This window comes from Coturnix japonica, chromosome 2 (genome assembly GCF_001577835.2).
Source record: "Coturnix japonica isolate 7356 chromosome 2, Coturnix japonica 2.1, whole genome shotgun sequence".
Classification (NCBI taxonomy): domain Eukaryota; kingdom Metazoa; phylum Chordata; class Aves; order Galliformes; family Phasianidae; genus Coturnix; species Coturnix japonica.
This window is the reverse complement of record NC_029517.1, coordinates 9,354,438-9,378,312: the sequence shown is the minus strand read 5'-3', so window position 1 is coordinate 9,378,312 and position 23,875 is coordinate 9,354,438. Positions and strand designations below refer to the sequence as shown.

Sequence of the window (23,875 nt, the reverse complement as noted above, 5' to 3'; positions counted from 1 at the left end):
GTCCCAGAGTGTGGGACCCCACCAGCAGTGCTGCTGGGAGGAGGCCATGCACCCCCAGCTCTTCAGGAGGCTGCTCACAGCCCATTCCCTCTCCAGCCTGGGCTGACAGCTGCCTCCTCACAGCTCTTTCCACCTTATTTTTGTACTTTTCCATTAGTACTTGATCACAGAAGAGGCTTCCCACTAGCTCACCTGCTTATTGATATTTAGTGCTACCCCCAAGTTCAGCCCTGGAGAGATCAAACCATAACCCAACACACTGTACAGAAACACAGCATCAGTTTGATAGGTCAGACCCCCATAAGGATATGATTCAGTGTCTTCCATTTTGCTTCGAATAGAAGAATTACTGGGGTTTTTATACATGTATTTGGATGAGTTCAGTCACACAAATCACATAACAGATGTGCTGAGGACCTATAACAGCACCCTTAAAGGCCATCTGATCTGTTTGCCCTGCAGTGAACTTGGAAGCCTGCAGCTCAATCAGGTGCCCAGAGCCCCGCTCAGCCTGACCTTGAGCGTGACTTCTGCACTGGTTGGAAAACTTTTGCAAGAGGAGCAATGAGAATCTGAAAGAACTTATTTACTCACTGATCAGTAAGCAGTTGTATCTGGAGCTGACACAACACAGCTTCAGTTTCCTAGTGGTACACTCCAAGGAGCTTTATGTAACTCAGGAGGGAAAATCACCTCTCTAGCTTTCATATATTTCATTAAATAGTGCATTTATGCCCAAGAACTTCTCAGTACATTAATTTGGCAACATAAAATGCATACAAAATCAGGGTATGCTTTTCAAAAATAGGTACCTGAAGAGCCTTATTGTCTCACAATGGTGAGACATGGAGACCATAATGGTGGTCTCCATATCACCAACCACCCTCAGCCTACACAGAGGGCGATGGGCACCCAACACTCAACGAGTTGCATTGCTGAACAGCAGCATCCCACTTGCTGACAGCCTCCAGACAAAGGTATTTGCACAAGCTTCATAAAACACTGAAAGCCAAAACACACCCTTTTATCCACACTGAAAGTCAACCTTAATCATGATATCATCGCTGTTCCCTCTATCCTTAAACTGCCACTGAAAAGTTTTGCTTCCCCTTCATTTCTCCCCCTCCTCCCTAATGCTTTAATCCTCCCCTTCAAGTTTTATCATCCTATCAACACGATTAAAGCCGCCTGTTGTGCAGTGTGTCAGATCTTTTCCTTTGTTATGTGTAGGGATACTCTCCTTAGTATATATTCAACAACTGCAGCCTCAGAGGACAGGTGCTGTTCCACCAAAAGATGCTGGTTTGGTTTTTATGAACACGAGGCTGATCTGGGTGATACCGCAAAGATTTAGATTAGGTTTAAAAATGAACAGGAAAATAAAAATCATCTAAAAATAAATAACAGGAAAATAAAACTGTCATCTAAACAAAGCGAGAATGTGAAGGAAGAGCTGCTTTCATCTTTCCCAGGACAAAGGGAATTATTAGAAATAGAGCAGTAACTCCCTGCTGCAGTCTATCCATGGAAATGCCTCTGTTTTGGCTTGGTTGAAAAGACTCTTGTCAATTCAAATTAAACTGAGATACACAGAATTAAGGCAAGCGTTCATTTTGGTCTGGAATCATGCTTAAGCTTATAACGCTGAACATCTCTTTGTAGACCAGCCACACGTTCCCAAAGAAGCCTCACAGAACAGCATCTCTTTCCCCAAACCAACAGCTCATGCAAAAACAAAGAGATTTCCACACCAAGAGTGGTTCCTAATAAGCCACGTCATCCTGTCATACTTCAAGTTGGTAGGACAGAGCTTGCTTGCATGTAACATTTGTAACCCCCCACCGGAATGCTCCCATCACAGGAACAAACCCATCTGCTACTCAAGTAGTCACAGCACCATCACAACACTTAAAGTAGAAAACTGAAAAAGTGTAATTAAAATGGCGTCTTATATAACCGAGTTCTTCCTGAAAACAACCATCTATTGTTACTAAGATTGCAAAGATCTTTTACATCCAGCAGTACCCATTCCAAGCTCTGGATGCCTGTGTTACTACATAAAAATTAAAGTATCTCAAGGCTGACTATGTGACATACTCCTGTCTCACTGGAGTATTAAATACAAGTTGTGTGTCAGCCAAGAGCACAGTGTGACACGTGATAAGGGCAGTTCTCCTGTAGCTCTTCAAGTTAGAGCAGACATCCCACTGAAGCCATTCATTTGCACATGCTGTTTACTCACAGGTTTATAAAAGAAATGCATCTATGCATCAGTGTATGCTCATCTTCAAATCCCATCAAGCCAAAGAATGAACAGAAATAGCCTTTGTAAAGTGTATATGGCCTAAGACATAAGAAGATAGAAGGTTTGAAGTATCACGAGTTCAAATCAGTTGCCATGAGCTCTGATTTAAATCCCCCAATTAAAACTGACTAAAATAAAGAAAACGCAAGTATGGTACTGTATCTCAATCCAGCCTCCAAGTCAGTTGTGTCACCTTGTAACTTTGGCCTTTTCTTTCTGATCCACATCATCAGTAACACTAAAAGTCATTTTCCAGAGGATTAGAAATCTGAAGGTTCAAAATGTGTCACACACAGATGTGTTCTGCACTTGGGTACCGGCTGGCAACACTGCTCAAACACCTGGAACCAGATGACATGACCCACTGAAACAAGAAGCTTTGTCAGTGTTGCAAAGCTCTGTCTCAAAGGATATGGGTGCAATAAGCAAGCAATATTCAACCTCCAGAAATAACAACAGCAGCTTTCAGACCATTAAAAATATCAATTTATGTGATACTGTGAAAAGTCACACGAAGACTTCAGTAATCTGCAAAACAAAACGTATTTACCAAATACCTCATACAAAACCAAAGACAACAGCACGAACACCAAGACTGAGCACCTTCCTATGTCAGCATGACCAAACGCACATCCTACTTCAGGGCTTCACCTGACCTTCTTCCACAGCTGTAATCATCATTGCACTGAAAATTCACTTTTTGAGTAGGAGAGCAAAAAACAGATAGGAAAATCATTTGACTATTAACGAGATATTAACATTAACCTTAGTGCAAAACAGAAGAACGGTGACTTGCAAGAAAAAGAGTTGAACGTTTTAATGCATTTTTTAATCATAACGAAGAATAAGATGTTACACCTATAAACAAATTAGCAGAATAATAAAAAGTGGTTCCACATAACTTATAAATTCTTTTTCCAAAAAGATGGTTTTCACAGACTTAGGCAACAAATAAGATGTTGCTCCCCAGACCTTTCTGATTGAAAAGTACACACAAAGCTTGTGAAAACTGATGTGCATTATTTGAAAGACATAAAAGCTTGATTCTGCCCAGTGACGAACTTCCTGTGAAGTTCTGAATATTCTACACAGTACTGAAACTGTAACTGCAACTCCTCTCCATTTTATGAAATGTTGGACGTTGTTCGATGCTGAAAAAGCTCTCAGTACAACATCCAAAGCTATGAAATGTTTCCCACGTATTCAATCAGTGCAGTAGCGTTCACTACCACTGCTTATGTGTGATTTGCTTCAAGGGAAATGGAAGCTTGGGTTTAATCTTTAGTACAGTATATAAAATTAAGCTAAGTTCAGTATATGTGGCTGAGTATTTGCCTGCTCATAAGAACGTGGCTGTAGCACCTTGTTTGATATTTGTTTCCAAAATGAATGCATATGATCATGTCATTCCTGGTGCCAGAGGTCTGTTCCTCTGGTGATATAAAAAGTTTGCAGCAATGATTATCAAACTGCATCGAGTCTCATGGTCCCGTTTTACATCTGTATATTGTTTTATATCTGTACATTTAAGCAGTCAATTCAGGCTAGCAGGACCAAGAACAGTGACCCTCTCCCCCTCACCTCACATCACTGAAGGCTGACCATCACTCAAGATGTTACATACAAGCTCTGCTACAGAAACTGCTTCTGCTGGCTGGAGAGAAGCTTCTCTCTTTGTTAAGCTGCACCAACCAGCATAAAGTTCCCTCCACTATCAACTGAAAGAAAACGTGAGCCTTTCTTTTTCCTTAAGGAATAAAATCTGTCAACATCAAATGGCTTTAAAATTTAAGGGAAAAAAAGAAAGAAAGAAAGAAAGAAAGAAAGAAAGAAAGAAAGAAAGAAAGAAAGAAAGAAAGAAAGAAAGAAAGAAAGAAAGAAAGAAAGAAAGAAAAGAAACACTGACACCATCTTTAACCCTTGTTATCAGAAGACTTAAAGCTCTGCAGCCACTTTCCTCAACCTCACTAGCTGTGGTATTTTAAGACTGCTTCAGTACAATTTTGTACAGTGCTTCTACCTGAAGAAAAAAAAAAAGAAAAAACCACTATGGAATTTAAGATGAAGCCACTATGATGGCTCATACTATACATTACACCCATTTTCCATTACATACCTTGATCTTCCACAAAACCAATTCCAGGACTCGTGTTTCTCTACAACTACTCAGATGCATTCACCATCCCATCGCACTCCAATGCTTTTACATGTCAGTCAACAAGGAACCCAGTAAACACATCAGCCTGAACTGTGTTTAGAGGACATGAGCACAGCTACAGCTTCACATAATCCAAAGAATGAGATAAAAAGTTCCAATTACTTATCTAATGGCAGCCCAGCATAAACTTTCCCATTGTACCAGCACACCCTTAGCTTACCCTCACCCTTCATCTTACAGTGTGATATGTCAGACAGGGGCAGGATCTCCCTCTAGCTAAAAAGAAGTGTCTGTCTGAAGCAGCCTTTCTGTTCTTTCAAAGATGTCAGCTGCCATTTGCATTTACTTAAATAAGCAGCAGCTGTGGTATAACACGGCACTGCCAGTGCAAAAAAGGCTGAGCACAGTGGGGAGAAAAGGCAGATTAAGATCATTTGGGAGAAAGAAGGGAATTCTACATTAATTATCCCGTTCACAACAGTATAAAGACCACTGCAGCCCTTTGCCACAGCTGAGAACACAAAGGTAACAGATGATGTTTACTTATCACATTGCTCCATTAGCCTTAAGTGTTAATTATGTTAAGGATCACATTAAGTATGATTGTCTTTCCTCTCATGTCAAAAATAGTACTTCAGCCAGAGACCAAAAGTGCTTTTTTTTTTTCCCCTAGGCTACAGAGAGACTCAGCGCTTCTTGACCAACATTCACTTTTGAGGTAGTACTAATTTACTTTGTATTGCTGGCTCAAAAAAAAGAAAAAAAAGGAAACAAAGAAAAAAAAAAGGAAGTGAACACATTTAGAAGTATCCTCATAGCAGGTATAGGAAAGAAAAGAAAGACAAAAAAAGAAAAAAAAATATATCCTTTCTGGGCAGATCACCAAAAAGAAGCAATCCTTCTTACAAAGGTCAGCTCACATTCACTGGTAAAGTCAAACTTTCATAAATGGTTTATAACAATAGCTATAAACTAAAGTGCTTCAAAATTTGCTTGACTAGATCATAATATTCTGGATTTTTGCTAGTGTGAAATGCCATGAGATTTTTAGAATCACTTTTATATAAGAAGGGCAGAATGTACATTTTCCTTTCTCCAAAGAAAAAGGACAAAAAGCTTTCAGAATACACCTTGCAGTCTATAATCACTACAAGTTGTTTATATTTTCCTTCTCAAGTCTACTATTTCTCCCATAACTGGACTGAAAATGGAGCTGAAGTTGCACTATGCTGCAGCACTAACAAATAACTGTTCCAATCAGATGCAAACGGGAAAATGTTTACAATCATACAACTAATGAAATTCACACTTCATTTCAAACTTTTAGCCCTGCAGATTCTTTTTGACACAAGGCAGATATGTAGATCATGGAAAAACGTAACAGACTGCTATACACTCTCTACATTAACTACAGAAGTTTCACATTTATGTCACAAATGTAATGCCCTACTGTTTATCTATCAAACGCTAAATAACTTATGAACATTTATGTGCTCTATGCAACAGTGAACATGTTGACCAGTGGATTCCAAAATATAAAAGTTCATACACAAGACAAACTAATTTAAAAAAAAAAAAAAGAAGAAAAAAAAAATCACATTTTCTGTACAACTCATGCAAACTGTGCACAATGTGGTAACAAGAACAACATCTGCTGAAGTCTCCATTCAAGGAACAGCTTTTAGACCAATAGCAGACCGGTATTCAGAGAAGTCTGCAGATGTACAGCAGTCCACAGCAACATAAAATGCAAGAATTCTTCCAGCACTTCACTTTTCTTGTAACAAAGCAGGGATATTGATGTTCCAGCCAATAGCCTGACGATCAAATCCACAGGTGAAGAGGTTACATATCGGATGGTCCTCACTCCAGGCTGAGCAGCACACCATTCTTCTGTGGCCCTATGACAGGTGAGGAGATGTCAGTATTACTTACAACGTTTCTGAAATCTTCTGCATTGACAAGTTGGCAGAAGTCAAAATGGAAACTTGCTAATGCTCTACATTTTTATCAATGGAATTAAAGAATCCTCAAGATCGTAGTTATCTTCATCTGTGAGGTAAAATCTTTATGATAATGAGACTGGTTAATGGGTCCAAAAAGACAGGAGCAAACAAACAGGAGTACCAAAACTTGAGTCTTTCACAGCATGTCTTCTATCTAATTGGCATTTCATTTATAAAAGCAGACTGAATTTTGATTTTAGCACTCTCACTTACAAAAGCAACTTTAAAACTAGAAAATACTTGCTGGCAACAACTGTCTTATGAACCTGTAAGATGAAGTGTTGATTTTTCTTTCTGTCGATCATGTTTGTAATTCAGAAAGGATAACAGTACAGCAGGAGGAATGTCCTACTGAGCAAAAACAATGCCCTATGTATTGCCTAAGTTCAATAACAAGAAGAATACCCCAAGGAGGATTCTGACAAGTGCTCAAGTAAAACAAATACATAAAAAACTTTCATTTCTGTAGTGTCAGCTTTAATAAATACTAATGAAAAATAATGAAAAAATAAAAAAATTTTTAAAAAATCACAGTATCAATGTAAGCAATATAGGACAGACAGAAACCCTATCTTTCACTTAGTTAAACATGCTGTTTATGAGATATATGAAATGTGTCAGACAACTGACATTAAAAAAAAAAAGTTTATGAAAAGGACCCTTTAAGTGGCATAGGGGAATTCATTTCACTTAGTCTAACTTGCTCCATTAGCAGTGCTATTTGGAATGGCAACATGAAATGCACAAAACTTTGAATGCAGGAAGGACAGTGTAGTTCTTGCTATCAAGTATTAAGAAATGATTTGCATTATCATGGGGAAAAAAGAAAGATTCTCAAAAGAGCTTTCAGAATCAACTTCCATTTTTTCCTTTTCTATTTCTTTTATATAAAAAAAATTCAACAAAGAAGAATTGGGGAAAAACAAAAAAAAAGCCATGAAACCTCAAAATCAGTCACTTTTTTTACAGGATTCACACCAAGACGTGAAAACACGTTTAAAACACTTTATTTCCCTATTTCAGAGAAGGCAGACATTACTACCACTGTCACAAGGGGAAAAACGTGATGAAACTCAGTTCAAACACCCTTTGAAATGCCAAGGAAAAAAACCCTAAAATACATCACTTCTTTGCACGTTGGTCATTTTCAATTACAGCCTGGATGTACAGACAAATGTCTTTCAGCATTTCTTCAGCTTCTGCACTACAGACATCAAACCTTATTTTTATCCTTGTATAAAGAGAAGAACAGACATATTTTAAGGGTATAAAAACTCCATTACCTGTCTATTACTGCGAGGGAGGCGTGCTAACCGCACTCCTGACATGTCAAATAACCGAACCTGCCGGTTGTCGTGTGGAAGGGCGATGATTCTTTGGCCAACACATACGTTAATCCTGTCCAGAAAAGAAAACAAAAAGCGGGCTCTAGTTTATTAAACCACTTCAGACCTTTCCCAAAATCGCATAAATCTCACTATACAATTCTAGTTACAGTGACTAAAACTAAATTTCTCTTAATTAAGGAAATAGTAATTTGAAGGTCTGCTTACCTATTTACTGCAGAATCTGTACGAATGGTTGCAATAGGAGACCTCATGTTTTTCAAATCCCAAACTTTTACGGTGCGGTCATCACTACCAGAAACAACATTGTCTCCCACAGTGAAAACTGCAGATGTCACAGTGCTAAACAATTAGGAGTGAAAAAGAAAACTGTCAGACTGAGGTTTGTTATTAAACTAGCAAGTGATTCAAAGTTTCTGTTCCTGTGTTTCCATTAGACTATATAGCTTGTTATTCTCCTTTTGTTTAGAGTCAGACTGGAGGCACTTCTCATGTTCCATTTATCCTAATGGGGCAGGAAACGCTTAGCTCATTAAGCCTTAATTCACTTTTAAAGTTCTGTATTAATATGAACATCAAACACCCACAGCTGAATCACCAGCACCCAACAGAAGACTTCCCCACGCAAGACTGTAACCAACACTATTTTGTAAACCTAAACATGGTATTACACACATAGAGTTACCAGAATAACTCTGCTAGCAGCAGCTATTTCAATCTAATAATTTCAAATGCTGATTTTAATCCCTATTTTACAAGTAGCTTAATTCTGACAGTCAGGTAAGACTAATGGCAAGTAGTAATAATCCAGAAACTGAAAAATTCTCATGACTTCTTTTCTACATCTTTTACTTTTTCCTTCATAGTAAGCAATTAACACCTTTGTACTATTTCCAGTTAAATACTACGCAGATTCTCAAATGAAAACCAGTTATTTTCTGTCCTTAAGAGTGTACTAGCAAAGCATTTTCGTCTGTGCCTAAAATCATTAGGGAAGGCTTCTAAACCTTGCTCCTACAGATCTGACTCAATGACCTATCATGTAACTGGGGTCACGCATATCAATTTCTTCGAATTTAGTAGCATTAATTTAAGTTGTCAGTCGTTACTGTCACTTTGGTTGTTCTACAGAAATTTGAATTCATGTCCTGTCCAAGCTGCTGATTGAGATTAGCATTAGCCAGGTCACAACGGACCAGTTTACGTGAGCCTCTTAATTTAAATTGACACCAAATTAACTTTTAATTAGGATGAAGGTCCACTTTACTCATGACACCGAGTTTCCTAATTCATTATTAGAGTGCAGCCAAGCTATCAGAAAGATGATTATAATAAGAATCAAGAGGTCTTCACCTAATCTTCTGGACTTCATGAACCAAAAGTCAAAAAGCCAAAAGATACATGAAGGCCACAGCAGATGAGTCTTTCAATAGGCACTTTCACATTTGGGAAGAGAACTCATTCACACAATCGAGTTACTGCAGACTAGAGTTTGAACGTTCTTTGCACACAACTTGATTTCTGATTGCCTAACGCCACAAATCTTACTAATTATCCTCATTTATTTCCTCAAAAGTTCTTCACATGAGCTGCAGAATACCTCAAAAAAACGTTTCACGCCTCGACATTGCTGCAACACATCTGAAATAAGATCTAGAAGTTTCATATTGACTATTAAATCTGTGTACTTTGCACACTGTGAAACCTCCTTATACATGACAGTATGACGAATTCAAGTCATACAAAGGCTCCAGGTGAGTGAATACACAGTATTTTAGTATTCTGCTACCAACACACAGATATGATCTGTTTTCCCATCATACATTTTATTGCAATTATAGCTGGAATACGTTCTGAAAATGTCTTAAAATAACCCTCCAATTTCGGATGCTTTTTTCACAACTTTAAACAGTTTTCCAGCTTCTTTGATCTCGTATTGGTTCTCCTTTATCGCTTATCACTGTCAAACATAGTTAAGTCTTTTTGACCACATAAAGTTCTCTCTTTTTTAGATTTATCATCTTTCAAATGAAAACAGTCAAAGCCATTGCCATGCAAACAGAACGTCAGCCCTAGATTAGCTCAATCCTTTCTGCTCCTGTCAAAAGAAAACGATTTTCAAAATAAAACAAAATCTTTGTCTGTACTACTTTCAGTTTAACTATACATATAGATGCTACTAGGCACATCAGGAAAAAGTCTGTAAAACAGAAGAGCAGCGGAGCTCCCCCTGTAGCACTCTATTGACCAGGTAAAGGATAGAAAGGCGAAAGAAGGGCATGGAGCTGTTGGAGCAGGTCCAGAAGAGGGCCTCAAAGATAAACAGAGGGTTGGAGCACTTCTTCTGCCAGGACAAGCTGAGAGAGCTGGAGTTCTTCAGCCTGGAGAAGGGAAGGCCTGGGGGACTCATAGCAGCCTTCCAGTACCTGAAGAGAGCAGTCTAAAGGAAAGCTGGGGAGGGGCTTTTGATAAGGGCGCATAGTGACAGGACAAGGGAAAATGGCTTTAAATTGGAAAAGTGCAGATTTAGACTAGATCAGGAAGAAATTCTTCACTATGAGGGCGATGAAACACTTGAACAGGTTGCCCAGCAAGGCCGAGGATGTCCCCTCCCTGGAAGCATTCAAGGCCAGGCTGGATGGGGCTGTCAGCACCCTGGTCTGGTGGGAGACATCCCTGCCTATAGCAGGGGGTCGGAACTATGTGACATTTAAGGTCCCTTCCAACCCAAACCATTCTATGGTTCCATGAAAAGGAAGAATGCCCTGCAGTTTTCCATGACATCTATCTAAGTGTGTTTAACAGTATTTATCCACTGTCTACTGCCCCAAAACTCATCACTGAAAGGCACTGCAGACTGGGATATGCACTGTTTTGCAAGCACAAGTGACTACAGAAATAACCTTTCTTGTAAAAAAGCTCTGAATTCAAAGACTAGATATAAAAGCCCTTTGCACTGCAAAACAGCAACAAGAAGAAATCCTGCTTCCTGAGAAGCAAGCAAAGCAAAGTCTGTGGTGAGAAGAAATAAGTTGGCAGAGCAGCCAGTATACCAAAAACCTTTCAGAATTATGGCCTCCCTAACTCCAACCACATCAAAACATTAAAAGACATCGATCTGCATTTCCTCTTGGTTATTTTTACTTGCCATCAATAGTAATCTTCAATTTGTTCTAACTAAACCTAAACCTGTGATTAACATCTCCTTGGCTAAATTAATAAGAAGTGTCAACAAAAGATCATCAAGCCTTGTTAAGGGAATGCCAGAAGACATTAGGTTTTTAATAAATCAAAAAGATGACAGGTATCATAGGACACGGTGGGAAGAAAAAAAAAAAGAAAGAACTGGCAAAAAAGCAGCAGTCTTATGACACTTCAAACCATGGGTCCCACGAGGAGTTTGGTGTGCTACAACTATTCTCCAGAAAAGCTTCAGCCTCTGCCAAACCCCAGCAAAACTCATTTATCTTGTCGTAGGGAGCAGCCGAGCGTGTACTTCCAGCTGACAGCGTGGCACTTCCTCACCACACACCGCTGCCCGGCCTCGAACATTCTGCTCCCTCCGTGGGTCTCAATCAACAGAAATACTGTAGTGCTAGCACTCCTCATTAGGCCGAACAGCTGTCTCCCCAGTCATACTGAGACACAAAACTGTTTTGCATAACAATCTGCTGAAATTTCACACACAGGGAGGGAAAAAAAAAATGATGTTGAAAATGTTGGACCATGAAATGCTGATGCAGAACACTTACTGGCAATGCATCAAAAAAAAAAAAAGTTAACACTGCTGTTTCCATTTTGATTTGCAACCCATACCGGGATTTACAGCTGAATACTTGAAGAGAACACGTTTCCCTGGCAGCAGAACTAACGGGCACGTGGGACTAAGTTCATGAGCGCTAACAGGCACGAGGGACTAAATTCTGGAGGAAATGAGCTAAAAGAAAGCTTTCAGATAAATATGTACACCAAATCATAGTTAAACAACAACAGTTGAGTGCTCAAATATGGGTCTTGTATTTTAAGTGGTAACATTTGGGAACTAAACCTAAAGAAGGAGTTATTTGGGAGTGAAGAGTTAATATTCTATTAGGGGAATAAAGCACATCCTTACACAGAGCAGCCCGCAGCCCGAGGGGAAGCCAGGAACTGGGTTTAAAACCTGCAGGTATGGAGAACAGATGCCCATCCAACAGGACTGCTGTACTGTGTGAGGAACACACCAATATCTCCACATTTGAATGCACCGTTAGGTTTTAGGAGTGCTAAAGGAACCCAATGCCCAGAAGACCCACACATACAATTCCCTGTTTCTGAGTTTATCTCCAAATTTAAGCAGAGCTTTTTCCTCCAACTTGAGAAAGGCTAAGAACAAGCCATGAAACAATTAACATAGAGAAGGAGACCATGGATAGCACTGAAATGTCATTTTCTAGCATCTAAATCAACAATGCCTTTTCCAGAGATAAGTGTTTCATGACAATCAGAGAAAACAACAAATATCTCCTTTTCTTTCTATCTGTCTTAAAATAATAAAATGATGCAGTATTGAAAACCAATCACTAGCTTTTAAGAGAATTACTCAATGGCAAGTTAGCAGATTAGTTATGGTGTATTTAAAATCAATTCCATTACCTTTAGGATGGAATAAGAAAGGTTAGTTTATCCCTGCAGTATTGCTGCATATGTTAGGTAAGCTTTAGAACAATAAAACACTATAAAGTGTTATACTCCACTGAATAGGATACAAAGAAAAGGCCTTTGGCCACATTCTTACTTATATTAAAAAATATAGAGAGATAGATATAGATATGTGTACCTACACACACAGCAATTTTAGAGCATCCATTCATAAATGAAGTTAAGATACTCCAAGATTTACTGCCCACATCTTTCTTTGAAGTGACTGCAATGCCTAACATGAAGTTTGACTACAGTTCTTCTCATCAATGTGCTAAATTGAATACTACCAATTACTGTCTAGTAATCTCAAGTCATGATGCCTTTATATGCACATGGAAGTGACAGTCTAATGAAACAATTCTTAGGAGGAAACAGAACTTCCTTCTCACTGCACAGATTTTAGTCAAAGGTGCAGAACTTGTACATCTAAAACTCGGTGCAGTTGCACATTAATTTCACTAAGACACATCAGAGACTCATCTTTTTCACTCGGATTTTCCAGCAAACATAGAATTTAGAAGATAAAAAGTTGAAGAGGCAACGTAAGCTTTTCCCAGGGTTCTGTCCCATAGACGGATGCAACTAGGGGCTAACAGCACTAGGAATCCATGTTTCTTGTGGTGCACACACAAAATGCAGAGAAAAAAATATTTAATTAAAAATTAGTATTATTTCCACACCAATTCATTATTCTTAGACCCGTAGGAAATTATAATAAGTGAGACAAACTGGAGGTGTATCAAACCTAAAATAAAATGCGACAAGTTAGGAACTGAAGCAGTCATACACAGGAAAAAGGTCAACAAAGTTTACAGATCTCCAAAAGAAGACCTGGATGCCCTTTAGAGACTCAACGGAAGGCAGGCTTAAAGTACAGAAGTACTATTCAGGTACTGACTTGGACTGTGGATGAGTAAATGTCAAAATATATTGGAAAACATGCTTTGTTTATAAAATAAATAAACAAAACTTATCATCACCTAAGTATCTATTAATGCAGGAAACAAAGCTCTTTAATATTAAAAAGGCAAGATAAAGATCCAGTTGCCAGAAATTGAAGCTAGTCCAACTAGGAAAGCACAAAAAGTTTAACAGGGAGGTTAAACACTGGAATGAGCAACGTACGGGTTTTACCAAGAGCTAAGTTAATGAAAATCATTATCACTAGAAGAGACTGATATGCAATCAGTCAAGTCTACTACAACTAATTCAAAATAGGCATCAATGTAAGAAGGCCAACACAGGTGTGGTGGTCACAACAGACTCCTTCTGCCTTTCCTGGAGGATGATTTCTTTTCCTGGACTATAGCAGAACTGTGACAGCAATAAACCACAAGAAACTGCCCGCTTTTAATAGAGTAAATAGTTATGTGCTCAGAAAACCAAAATAACAGGTAATTTCTTAGTTCATTTACTTTAAATACAAAAAGTCCCTCATTCACTGGCACACACACGCTTATTTTGAGAGAATATCACTGCATAGCACAAGGCAACACACAGTAATTGCTTATAATTTTTTAAGCCAATTAGCTTTATAAAATCATACTCTGCATGTAAGTCTCTTAGCCTCTCAACATCAGTACCATTGCATTATATTTCTAATAAATCATGTGCCATTTTGACTAGATCTTAAATCTAATTCATTACAGCTACTAAGGAAGGAATGTGAAATTACACTATCCACCTACGCCTTTAATAATCAAACAGACACAAAGCATAAAATGGCAGTGAAAAAAAAATCTGATCAGGTTTGAAGCATTGGTTTTCTCTCTAATTTTCAAAACTAAAAATTGCTCTTGGAACCAGGAACCATGTGCCTGATGCCAAGTCCTAAGAGCCAGAAGTGGTAGGGTGGCAGGCTTTCACCTGACTTCAGAGGCTGAAGCTCCCAGCCTCTTTTAAAGAGAAGTTTTTTGGAAGCTGTGAGCCGAAGCAACGGACAGCCAGTCTGGCAGACATGGCAGAGCTGTGGTGCCATCTGCTGACAGCTCTGCTGCCTCTGCTCACAGGCTCCACAGATACTAAAATATTCAGTACAAACTGCTTTTCCTCTTCCATTTCACATTGTAGTTCCAGTGTGCTGAGAAGCACTCACGCCCAACAGAAGCATTTTACAGCATCCAAGAGAGAAGCAAGCTGCAGAGAGAAGCAAGTGCAGCACAAAGGGATGAAACTTCAAATCTGAACCACTGTGTACTGCTAGGATTTGATGATGGTTTGGATCACAGATCAGAACAAAAAGGCAGTAACAATCTTAACTGTATGTGTGAAAAAATCTGATTTTCAGAGAAAACTCCTAATTGTTCTCTTTGAAACATTACATAACAGTACTTGGTTTTTAAGACAGCAGCTATAGCCTATTCCACTGTGCCACCACCCTCTGAGTAAAGAATTTCATCCTACCACCTATCTAAGTCTCCCCTCTTTTAGTTTAAAGCCATTCCTCCTTGTCCTATCACTACCAGACCATGTAAAAAGTCAGTCCCCCTCCTGCTTGTAAGCTCCCTTCAAGTACTAGAAGGCCACAGTGAGGTCTCTTCTCCAAGCTAAACAAGCCCAGTTCCTTCAACCTTTCTTCATAAGATGGACCCAATCCAACAGCTCTGCATCTCTCTGCATCTTTCTCATGTTGGGAGCCCCAGTGTTCCAGATGTGGCCTCACAGGTGCAGAGCAAAGGGGAGCAACCACCTCCTCCCCCCCAGCTAGCCACTCCCCTTGTGATGCAGCCGAGGATAAACTTGACTTTCTGGGCTGCAAGCACACACTGATGGCTCATATACAGTTTTTTAACCACAGCTCATCTGGTCTGTGAAAGTGGGTCTTACAAAGTAGGAAAGTTAACTTAGAAACTCAAAAAGAGAACATAGTTTTGTTCATATTAGCAACCAAGTATATTTATAACTTGCAAAAAACAAAAGTAAATATTAAAAAGAAATTGAACAAACTGTTGCTTACTCTGTGTGGCCCTGAAAGACATTCACAGAATGGATAGAAGGATCTCTGAAATCCCACAGACGGAAAGTTGTATCACGTGATGACGTCACCACAAGACGCTGGGTGGGATGTGTACAACAATGTGTCAGCTCTTGGTCATGCCCTACAATCACAGATGAGAACATATAAAATAATGAAAATAAGACTTTTCATTTCATTTCTTGGAATGGAACGCTGATAACCTCTTTTAGACTATCAGTAAAAGAGCATTAATCATTTCAAACTCTGATGCTTCTGTTGATGTAAAGTTTAGAACTATACTTAAAACAAAACCAAAAAGTACTATTCATTTCACACGATTAGTAAATAACAGCAGGTTGCTGCTACTTAATAAACCATGAAGGCAACAGAAGTATTTCACAAGAATTAAACTTTGGCTATATTCAGTTTAAAACAACTGTTCTGTTGGCTGTATCACATGCTCCAAAGAACAAAAATTCATGCTCGGGGGATTTACATAGCTGGAATTTTAGAAACCACTGCAACACCAAGCAGCAACGTAAGTGTTGTACACACTCACACCATACTGCAGAGAAATACCTTTCACAATAAAGAATACTCACAAAAATAAACCACCAATTATACCTTTTTTGAGTGAAGAAATACCTGTAAGAGAATGGACTAATTCAGAAGTCTCTACATCATACAGGTTTGCTGTCCTATCCCATGAAGCCGTCACTGCTTGCTTCCCCCCAACAAGCCAGTCAGCTGCTATGACCACTCCTTGATGGCTTTTGAGTGAAGTTAATGGGGCTCTGACAGTGGGACAATCGCTAGAAGCATCTCCATCTCCATCAGGTTCATCTTTATCTGAGAACTCATATTCATCTTCTCCAGATGCTTGCTATAAAATTCAAGAGGAAAAAGAACAAAAACAAATGGAAAAGAATGTCTCTAAGTTATATTTTACAGTGTAAATGCTTTCTACTACATGTAATGTGAATGTGGGAATCTTAACTCTGCAGAACCTCGTCTATTTAAGTATCTACTATCAAAATCATTGTTGAAGGGAAAAGACAGTTGAATCAAATGAATTTTTAATAACTTCTTCATTTTTAAATCTCTATCAAACTGTTTAAATACCTGTCCAACATAGTCTGGCAAGCCTCTTCTGTAATTCCTCTCACTATATTACCCATGAGTTTCACTCCCATGTGTATTATCAATAGATTTTTTTCCTTTACGTTTTTAAAGATCAGAAGCATCTAACAGGGCACAAGTCTTAATCTTCAGGAAGACAATCATTTAGAGTCATGTCTTTATCAGATCAGTATCATGACATTGTCTTTTGGGCCTTAAATCAAACCTGCATGATGCCATGTAAACTGAATGCAAAAGAAAAGCACTGATCTCTGAACCCTACATTACTTATGCAAGAGAAACACACTCCTCTTTCACTATATTTGGATGGCACTGCTCTTTCAAAATAGAAATTCCAAATCAACTCATCTTAATCTAACATTTGCCATGCAGAAATCTACCCATGCATTTCATATTACATAGCCAGGTCTTGCCCCTACTTCATTTACTGAGAAGCTCATGCTACAAGCTACATCTGTCTTCACAATTTAAGAAGGGCCACAAACAGCATTTGCCAGCCAGTACATGTTTTCCACAGGCTTCTTTTCAGTCAGCAATGTCAGACAGTGTGATTAATGCTGTCAAAGGTCAATTGGAAATCATATTTAAATATACAATCAAGGAAATGCCAAAGATACACAACTTCACCATCAGTTTTGAATTCATAGCAACTACAGTTTATCCAAATACCTCAGTAAGGTAAGCTACAAGAATTTAACCATTTTAGAAATAATGTTATTTTTTTATGATTTTAGTTCTCATGGAAAAACCGCATTTGCCACTTCATTTCCTTATTCGCTCATTACCTTGACAAAAGTCAGTTAAGTGCATCATGGTTTCTTCGGAAACATGAAAGGAATTACATTTTTTTTTCCAAGATACAGAAATATACACGTTCAAATAAAACCTTAAACCCCCACCTTCTGCAATCCTGAAATCATGTAATTTTTAATTACGTATAAACATAATGTTCAGCACTACCATAACGCCCATATCCAATGAAATTGCTGTGCAATTTGTTTAGTTGCAGCGAGTTGATTGCTTACATTGCAGTCTGCAGTTGGCTGAGGTGTAGGCAACTGTACTATATATCTCCAGATGTGAGCTGTCTGGTCTCCAGATGCTGCACAAGAAAGCAAAAAGAAATTGAGGGGGAGAGAGAGAGGGAGCACTGATTAAATCAGAGTATTTCCATGAACAATCAAAACAGTCTTTCATGTTACATATTTGGCAAAACTGTCTGCATAGCACCTTTTTAACAGACACTGTTCCAACCTTTTTGGTAAGTAAGTCTCAATGTTAATGAAATGGTTACTTGCCTGACTCCAATGCAAATGACAACAAAACTCATGTAAATATGTAAGTAGCTACTAAATTAATCCTTCCTGCAGTAAAAACATCTGCTTAAATCCTACAAATCAGAACACCAATATCACTGCTTTTCTAATAAACTGGATTTGAAGAAAGTATTTCATACAAGTGCCATCTTTCATATGCTATTTTCCAAATATGCTGAAGTTCCTCTTCATTCAGTGATTTCTTCTATTAAATGTTTCTAGCCCATTTTTATGAAAGTCAGAACAGCAAGAGTGAAGCTATTCTGCCTTTACATTAAGCACCTCAGCTTAACTAGTACCAGTTTACAGCTCAGCAGCTGATTTCACGATCCCCCTGTTTTTCAAAGAGATTTAACCAATACTGACCAAGATTTTTTTGGCTATGGATAAAACAAACATGCTCCTAATACTCAAGGGTAGTGCTGAGAGTTCTACATTGAGATGAAAAGTGCTTTGTTATGCATGTGCACAGGTTTGGCACATAAACTGTACAGAAATGTGTTTAAAAAATTCTTATATAATAGAACAAGAAGGGTAGAAGAAAGCACAGATGCCAGTATGGTATGATAAACACAGATAGAATGATGTAGGTCTGATTTCTTATTCCTTAAAAAAATAGTAATGTAATCAACAATGGTACTGACAAAGTAGAAGAGAGAGGCCCCTACAACACCAAAAAGACAACAGCAAACAACCAAACAACACATTTATTTTTCCAAAATGATTAAACAGTCACCAAATAAAAAAAAAACCACATACATACCTGTAAGAGCCACTTGCTCAGTCGGATGAAACTTTATGGAATTTACTGTGTAAAACAAAGCAGAGCTTTAATCTAGAGTACTACAAGAACTGTTTCACAATGTTTTGTCATTACGAGTATTGAAACATCAAGAAGTCTTCAGTTTTAATTGACTTTCTGTGGGATTGCGACCTCTTAGTTGAGAGAAACCATAATATTTGAGCATAGAAGCCTATGAAGTATCAAGGTTGGAAAGGACCTTAGAGATTTAGTTCCAGAAAGTCAATTACAGATACCACAATGCACATTTTCTAGCAAATTATTTCCTGAACCTACTACAAGTGTTTCATGTTAAAGAGGACGAATAAACTACATCCAAGCAATTGTGTACAAGCTGACTGGAAATAATGCTGTAGATTTCCATAAAGTTAATTATTTATAACTATTCCTAACCTAATCATTAAACTTCCTATGTATGACCATCAACTTCTTCATTATTGCTAAAAATTGCGTGAACAAATGGCTGAAGATCCAATGCAAATAACAAATTAGATTTCAGCCCTGCAACTACATGAAACTGAAGCACGATTGTTTTAAAACACAGTCCTGAGAGAATTCTGTCAGCCTACAAAGCTGCTCTTCATTTCTTATTTCAATGAATAAGATTTAATTACTTCACATTATTAAACATTTTTATTTGCAAAACCCAAAAGCTTCACTTCAACAGTTCAAGAACGTACTTAATAATCATTTGTGTTCATCATTTAAGTAAAATAGATGCCTATGCTCTCAAGAGAATGCTGGAATTCGCTGAGTATTGAGTTAAAAAAGATACTCATTGTTCACACTAAATCACCTCAATGGTGTAATAACTGCTGACATCCAGCATTTCAAATCAACTGTCATACATAAACAAGTGAACAAAGTTTTACTAAATGAAAGCTATGTAAACTGGAATGTAACACTGTTCTTTTTTTCTTTGGTTTAAACTTAATTTAGGGCATTTTATTAATTTTGTGATTACCCAAGTAGCAATTGAAAAAATAAATAAATAAATAAATAAATCCACCAGTGGTTGGAGTTTTTAAATCACACTAGTGGTGCTCCCTCAGGATCGGTCTCAGGGCCAGTTTTCTTCAATGTTTTTAATCAGTCACCTAGACACAGCAATTGAGTGCATGCTAAGTAAGTTTATGTATGATAAGTAAGAGAAGCCACCAACTCCCTTGAGGGTCGAGAGGTCTTCCAGAGATGTCTTAATAGATGGGCAACCATCAATAACATGAAAAATTTAACAAGAACAAATGTCAGATTCTGTACCTGGGGCAGTGCAATCCTGGAAGTATATATAAACTAGGGGACAACTGGCTCAGTTTTGACTCAGAATAAGCCAATACGCCCTGTCAACCAGAAGAGCCAACTGTAATCCCAGAATGAAAAGAATAGCTAACTGGTCAAAAGTAGTTATCCCTCTATATTCAGCACTGATGTGGCCTCACCTCAAGTACTGTGTGCAGTTTTGGGCTCCACAGTATATGGAAATAGAAATAATAGAAATACCCTTCTTTGGACACAAGATGGTGAAAGGACTGGAAGATATGAGGGATGAGAAGCTGAGGTACTTGGTTTGTTCAGCTTGGAAGAGAACAAGGGGTGACCTCATTGCTGTCTGTAATTCCCTTATGGGGTAGGAATAGACAGGGAGGTGCCCGTCTCTCTGTAGACTGCCTACAGGATGAAAGGGAATTGCTTAAAGCTGTGTCAGGGAAAGCTCAGATTGGAAAATCACAAGAGCATAGTCAAACACTGGACCAGGATCATCAAGGAAACTGTGACAATCCCAATTCTGTCGACATTCAAGAAGCATTTGGACAACAAACTTAGGTAACATTGTGCCCATAAATTTTCTGTATATGTCACTGTTCATTCATTCAGAATTTACAGAACTATCTTAATACTCTGATCTAAAAAAAGAATCACATTAGAAAACATCCCCTGTATGAAGACTGATGGAATTTTACCATTAGCCTGTTAATTGTGTAGGCAAACCATAAAGTAAAACCACAATAACCAATTTTGCAGGTGTCCAAAAGGCACTTCCCCCTCCCAAAACCACTCCAGTTTACACAATATGCTCCTATCTTACCTGATCCAACATGCCCTACATACTTGACAAGGCACTTCCCCGTTTCTATGCTCCACAGCAAAGCAGTATGATCTACAAAGATTGAAAAGCAACAGTAAATATTTGTTAAAAACATATACTTTTCACTTTTACTTCTTAATCAACAAGCAAGTTAACTCAGACTGTAAGGCACACCAAAGTGTCCTCAATTTATTTCCTCTTCAAAAGACTGACAACTCAAACTGACCAACTCTAACTGACTATGGTCTGTTGCAAACATACAGGCCTCTAGACTCATTTTTGGATATTCACGGGTACTACTGAATAAATCAGTAAATCTGTTTCTTCAGTGGAGAGTGAGGAATCTAGTTAATCTAGTTAACAAAATAAGGTTTTCAGCTGCCTCTAGATCCTTAAACAACAGCCCAAAGTACGGAAGTACACAAGAATATGCAAACTATGACACCTATGTCAGCAGTTTCTATAATGCTAACACTGATAGAGAACCTTACAGGGATCAGCAAATACAAGAGGACAGCATTGTGTGCAAGACACCACTTGAAGCAAGCAGCTCCAAGAACCATCCATTTTCACTATCCGACAAGCTTCCTAAGGGAAGAGCGACCTGCATCAAAGCTAACTGACATACTCCTAAGAACAACAAGGACGTCTGAATTTTCTACAGAATAAATGCATTTCAAGGAAGGGACACATTTATTTTTGAGCTCCTTTAAAGCAACTCTTTCAGTGTGCAGTTCAGTGGTGGAACAAAGAATTCAGGTATGCTCCTGATGTACCTTGCTATTATTTAGAGATTAAACCAGAATTTTCTGAATGTGCAAGCAACACAACACCTTACCAGCAGATGCGGTTCCCAAAACCACTGGCTGAGTTTTCGCAACACTGACATCCCAAATGCCATCCCTGTGGCCAACGTATTCCTTTACCAGTTGACAGATTGCTCTTGATGTTGTAGTTTTAAAACTGGATACAATCTGAAAGAGCAGAAAGATCACATTTTTCCACACAGACACAAGATGAATTATCTCACAAACACAAATAAATACTAACTTGTTCATACCGATTCTTTCATTATCTTACAGTTCACTACTGCTAAGAAATTGTCATTTGACGGTTGGAAAGTGATTCACAGCGCAAACATACTTTATTTCTTACAGCATGTCCCTATTTACAGAAGGCTAAACTACTCTGTACTACAATAATACAACCTCGTTGGAGTAATCAGTTGTACAAATGCAGTGCAAACCTCCCATCTGGTGTGGGTAAAGGATTTAAAAAAACAAAAACAAAACCCTTTCCTTGTCTATTCCCAAACAACTTCATCTGACAACTTAAAGAGTCCATGAAATTGAGAGCACTGTCTTCGATAATAAGAACTATGGATTAATTCCAATAAAATAAAAACATTCCATTTCACAAACTCACCATCATTTTTTTTCCAGAACTGCAAAAAGCTGATCACATCAAACACTAATCAAACACTAACCCACTAACCTGAGAGTACATGCCAGGTTCTGTGTAATAACACATTTTAAAGGTTCATCAAGCATTTAGATGAGTTTGACAAGTACATTCCCACAGTGTTAAGGGAAAACAGAGAGGATTCAAATTAGTATGTGCGTTCTAAATTAAAGGAAGAAAACGTGTAGCAAAAATGAGAGAAATAGTAAAAGAAAACTGAAAGCTCCAGACAATAAAGGTATTGCTTTGAGAAAGACTTTCTGAAAAGCTTTGTTAAAATAAAAACAAGCAAACAGAGCAATTCTTCAGTGCTCTATACAGCATGCAATTATGGGAAAGTATCTACCTACATGACCTGTTGATTCAAAACCTTTAAGCAGTTCAACACAAACCACATATTCAACTTTGTAAAAATTAGGAAACTAATTGTCTACGTTTCAAATACAGTAAAAGGTAAAATTTAAAAAAAAAATAAAAAATTAAAGTCCTATTAATTTGTGGTAACAAAAAAGTGTCTGAAGCACGTTGTTAAAGCAAATTACATAAGGTTTTTACAAGCTGAAGGACATCTTTAAGACTTAAAGCTACGATATTCCAAATCCTGAGCATGACAACTTCCCAGTGATAAAATGACAATGCCCTGTCAGAATTCCAAATTAACTGTTAGCGTGAATTCCTATTTTATGTCAAAAGAAGCAATAGTCATAAAGGCTGTACTGAAAGGAAAACAGGTAATGGCAAACATTAATAGCTCACACTACAGAGTTTCATAGTTTTTCACTATAACCATATGGATGAGACTTAAGATAGCCATATTAGTCTCATGAATACACACTGATGAGCAGAGGTTTAATTTGTCTCATACCTTGCTAGTAGATGCCTTGTAAGTTGTCTTTAATTTCTGAGAAAGTTGACTGGTACTATGGCTAGCTGTTGAGACAAATAAATTCAAAGGAAGATATTTCGAACAACATTAGTTTATTTGCACAAGTAACTCAACAAGATTCCAAGTTTGGGTCAGCCAAGCACAGAAAAATCACATTCAAAAATCTGATTGAAGATTCTTTGTGGTTTTCTGACCTTTTGTTTTCAGTTGTCCTTTGCTCAGTTCAGCTCCATCAATTGTCTGTCCTTCGGCTGCTAAACGTTCATTAAGTGTATCAATCTCTCTACGTACTGATAACAAAAATTCAAATTAATACAATAAAAGAAGCACCATTAACAATATCATTAACATTCTAAATAAGAAGTGTTATGGTTAGCAAGTAATGTTAATTTCATAGAAGCAGTTCTCACAATGATATAAACAAAGATTCATGCTGAATCTTCCAGAGATCCACCTTGACCCAGATTCCAAGGAAAGCATTACTGGCTTCTAATTAATTATTTTTACTATTAAAAGTCACTAAATATTAACAAAGCAACTTCTGTTAGATATATGGTCCACCTACACTGACTCAAATACAATAGAAAGTAGAAAACTTACTAATTGTGCAGCTAGTACATTTACAGCGATGTGCATTACTTCTTGACAAAGACTATTAATCATCAAATAGCATTCTTCCCTGACCTCCTGTTTACTGTTAGAGATTCCACAAAAGAGTGCAAACATACAT

General features: G+C 37.9%; 1 protein-coding gene across 3 annotated transcripts in view; it reads right to left on the bottom strand.

Moving 5' to 3' along the window:
- Nucleotides 1-4,512: 4,512 nt before the first annotated feature.
- The window catches only part of WDR37 (WD repeat domain 37), a 33,866-nt gene continuing 14,503 nt past the window's right edge, over nt 4,513-23,875 (bottom strand). For all 3 annotated transcript variants that reach the window (XM_015853207.2, XM_015853208.2, XM_015853209.2), the window contains 11 exons: nt 23,340-23,435; nt 23,125-23,189; nt 21,637-21,772; nt 20,799-20,870; nt 18,674-18,718; nt 17,620-17,696; nt 16,100-16,337; nt 15,455-15,596; nt 8,023-8,157; nt 7,753-7,867; nt 4,513-6,364 (listed from right to left, as the gene is read on the bottom strand). In XM_015853207.2, coding sequence (XP_015708693.1) covers nt 6,233-6,364; nt 7,753-7,867; nt 8,023-8,157; nt 15,455-15,596; nt 16,100-16,337; nt 17,620-17,696; nt 18,674-18,718; nt 20,799-20,870; nt 21,637-21,772; nt 23,125-23,189; nt 23,340-23,435 — 1,253 coding nt within the window. In that variant the 3' untranslated portion in view covers nt 4,513-6,232. The remainder of the gene's footprint in view (nt 6,365-7,752; nt 7,868-8,022; nt 8,158-15,454; nt 15,597-16,099; nt 16,338-17,619; nt 17,697-18,673; nt 18,719-20,798; nt 20,871-21,636; nt 21,773-23,124; nt 23,190-23,339; nt 23,436-23,875) is intronic.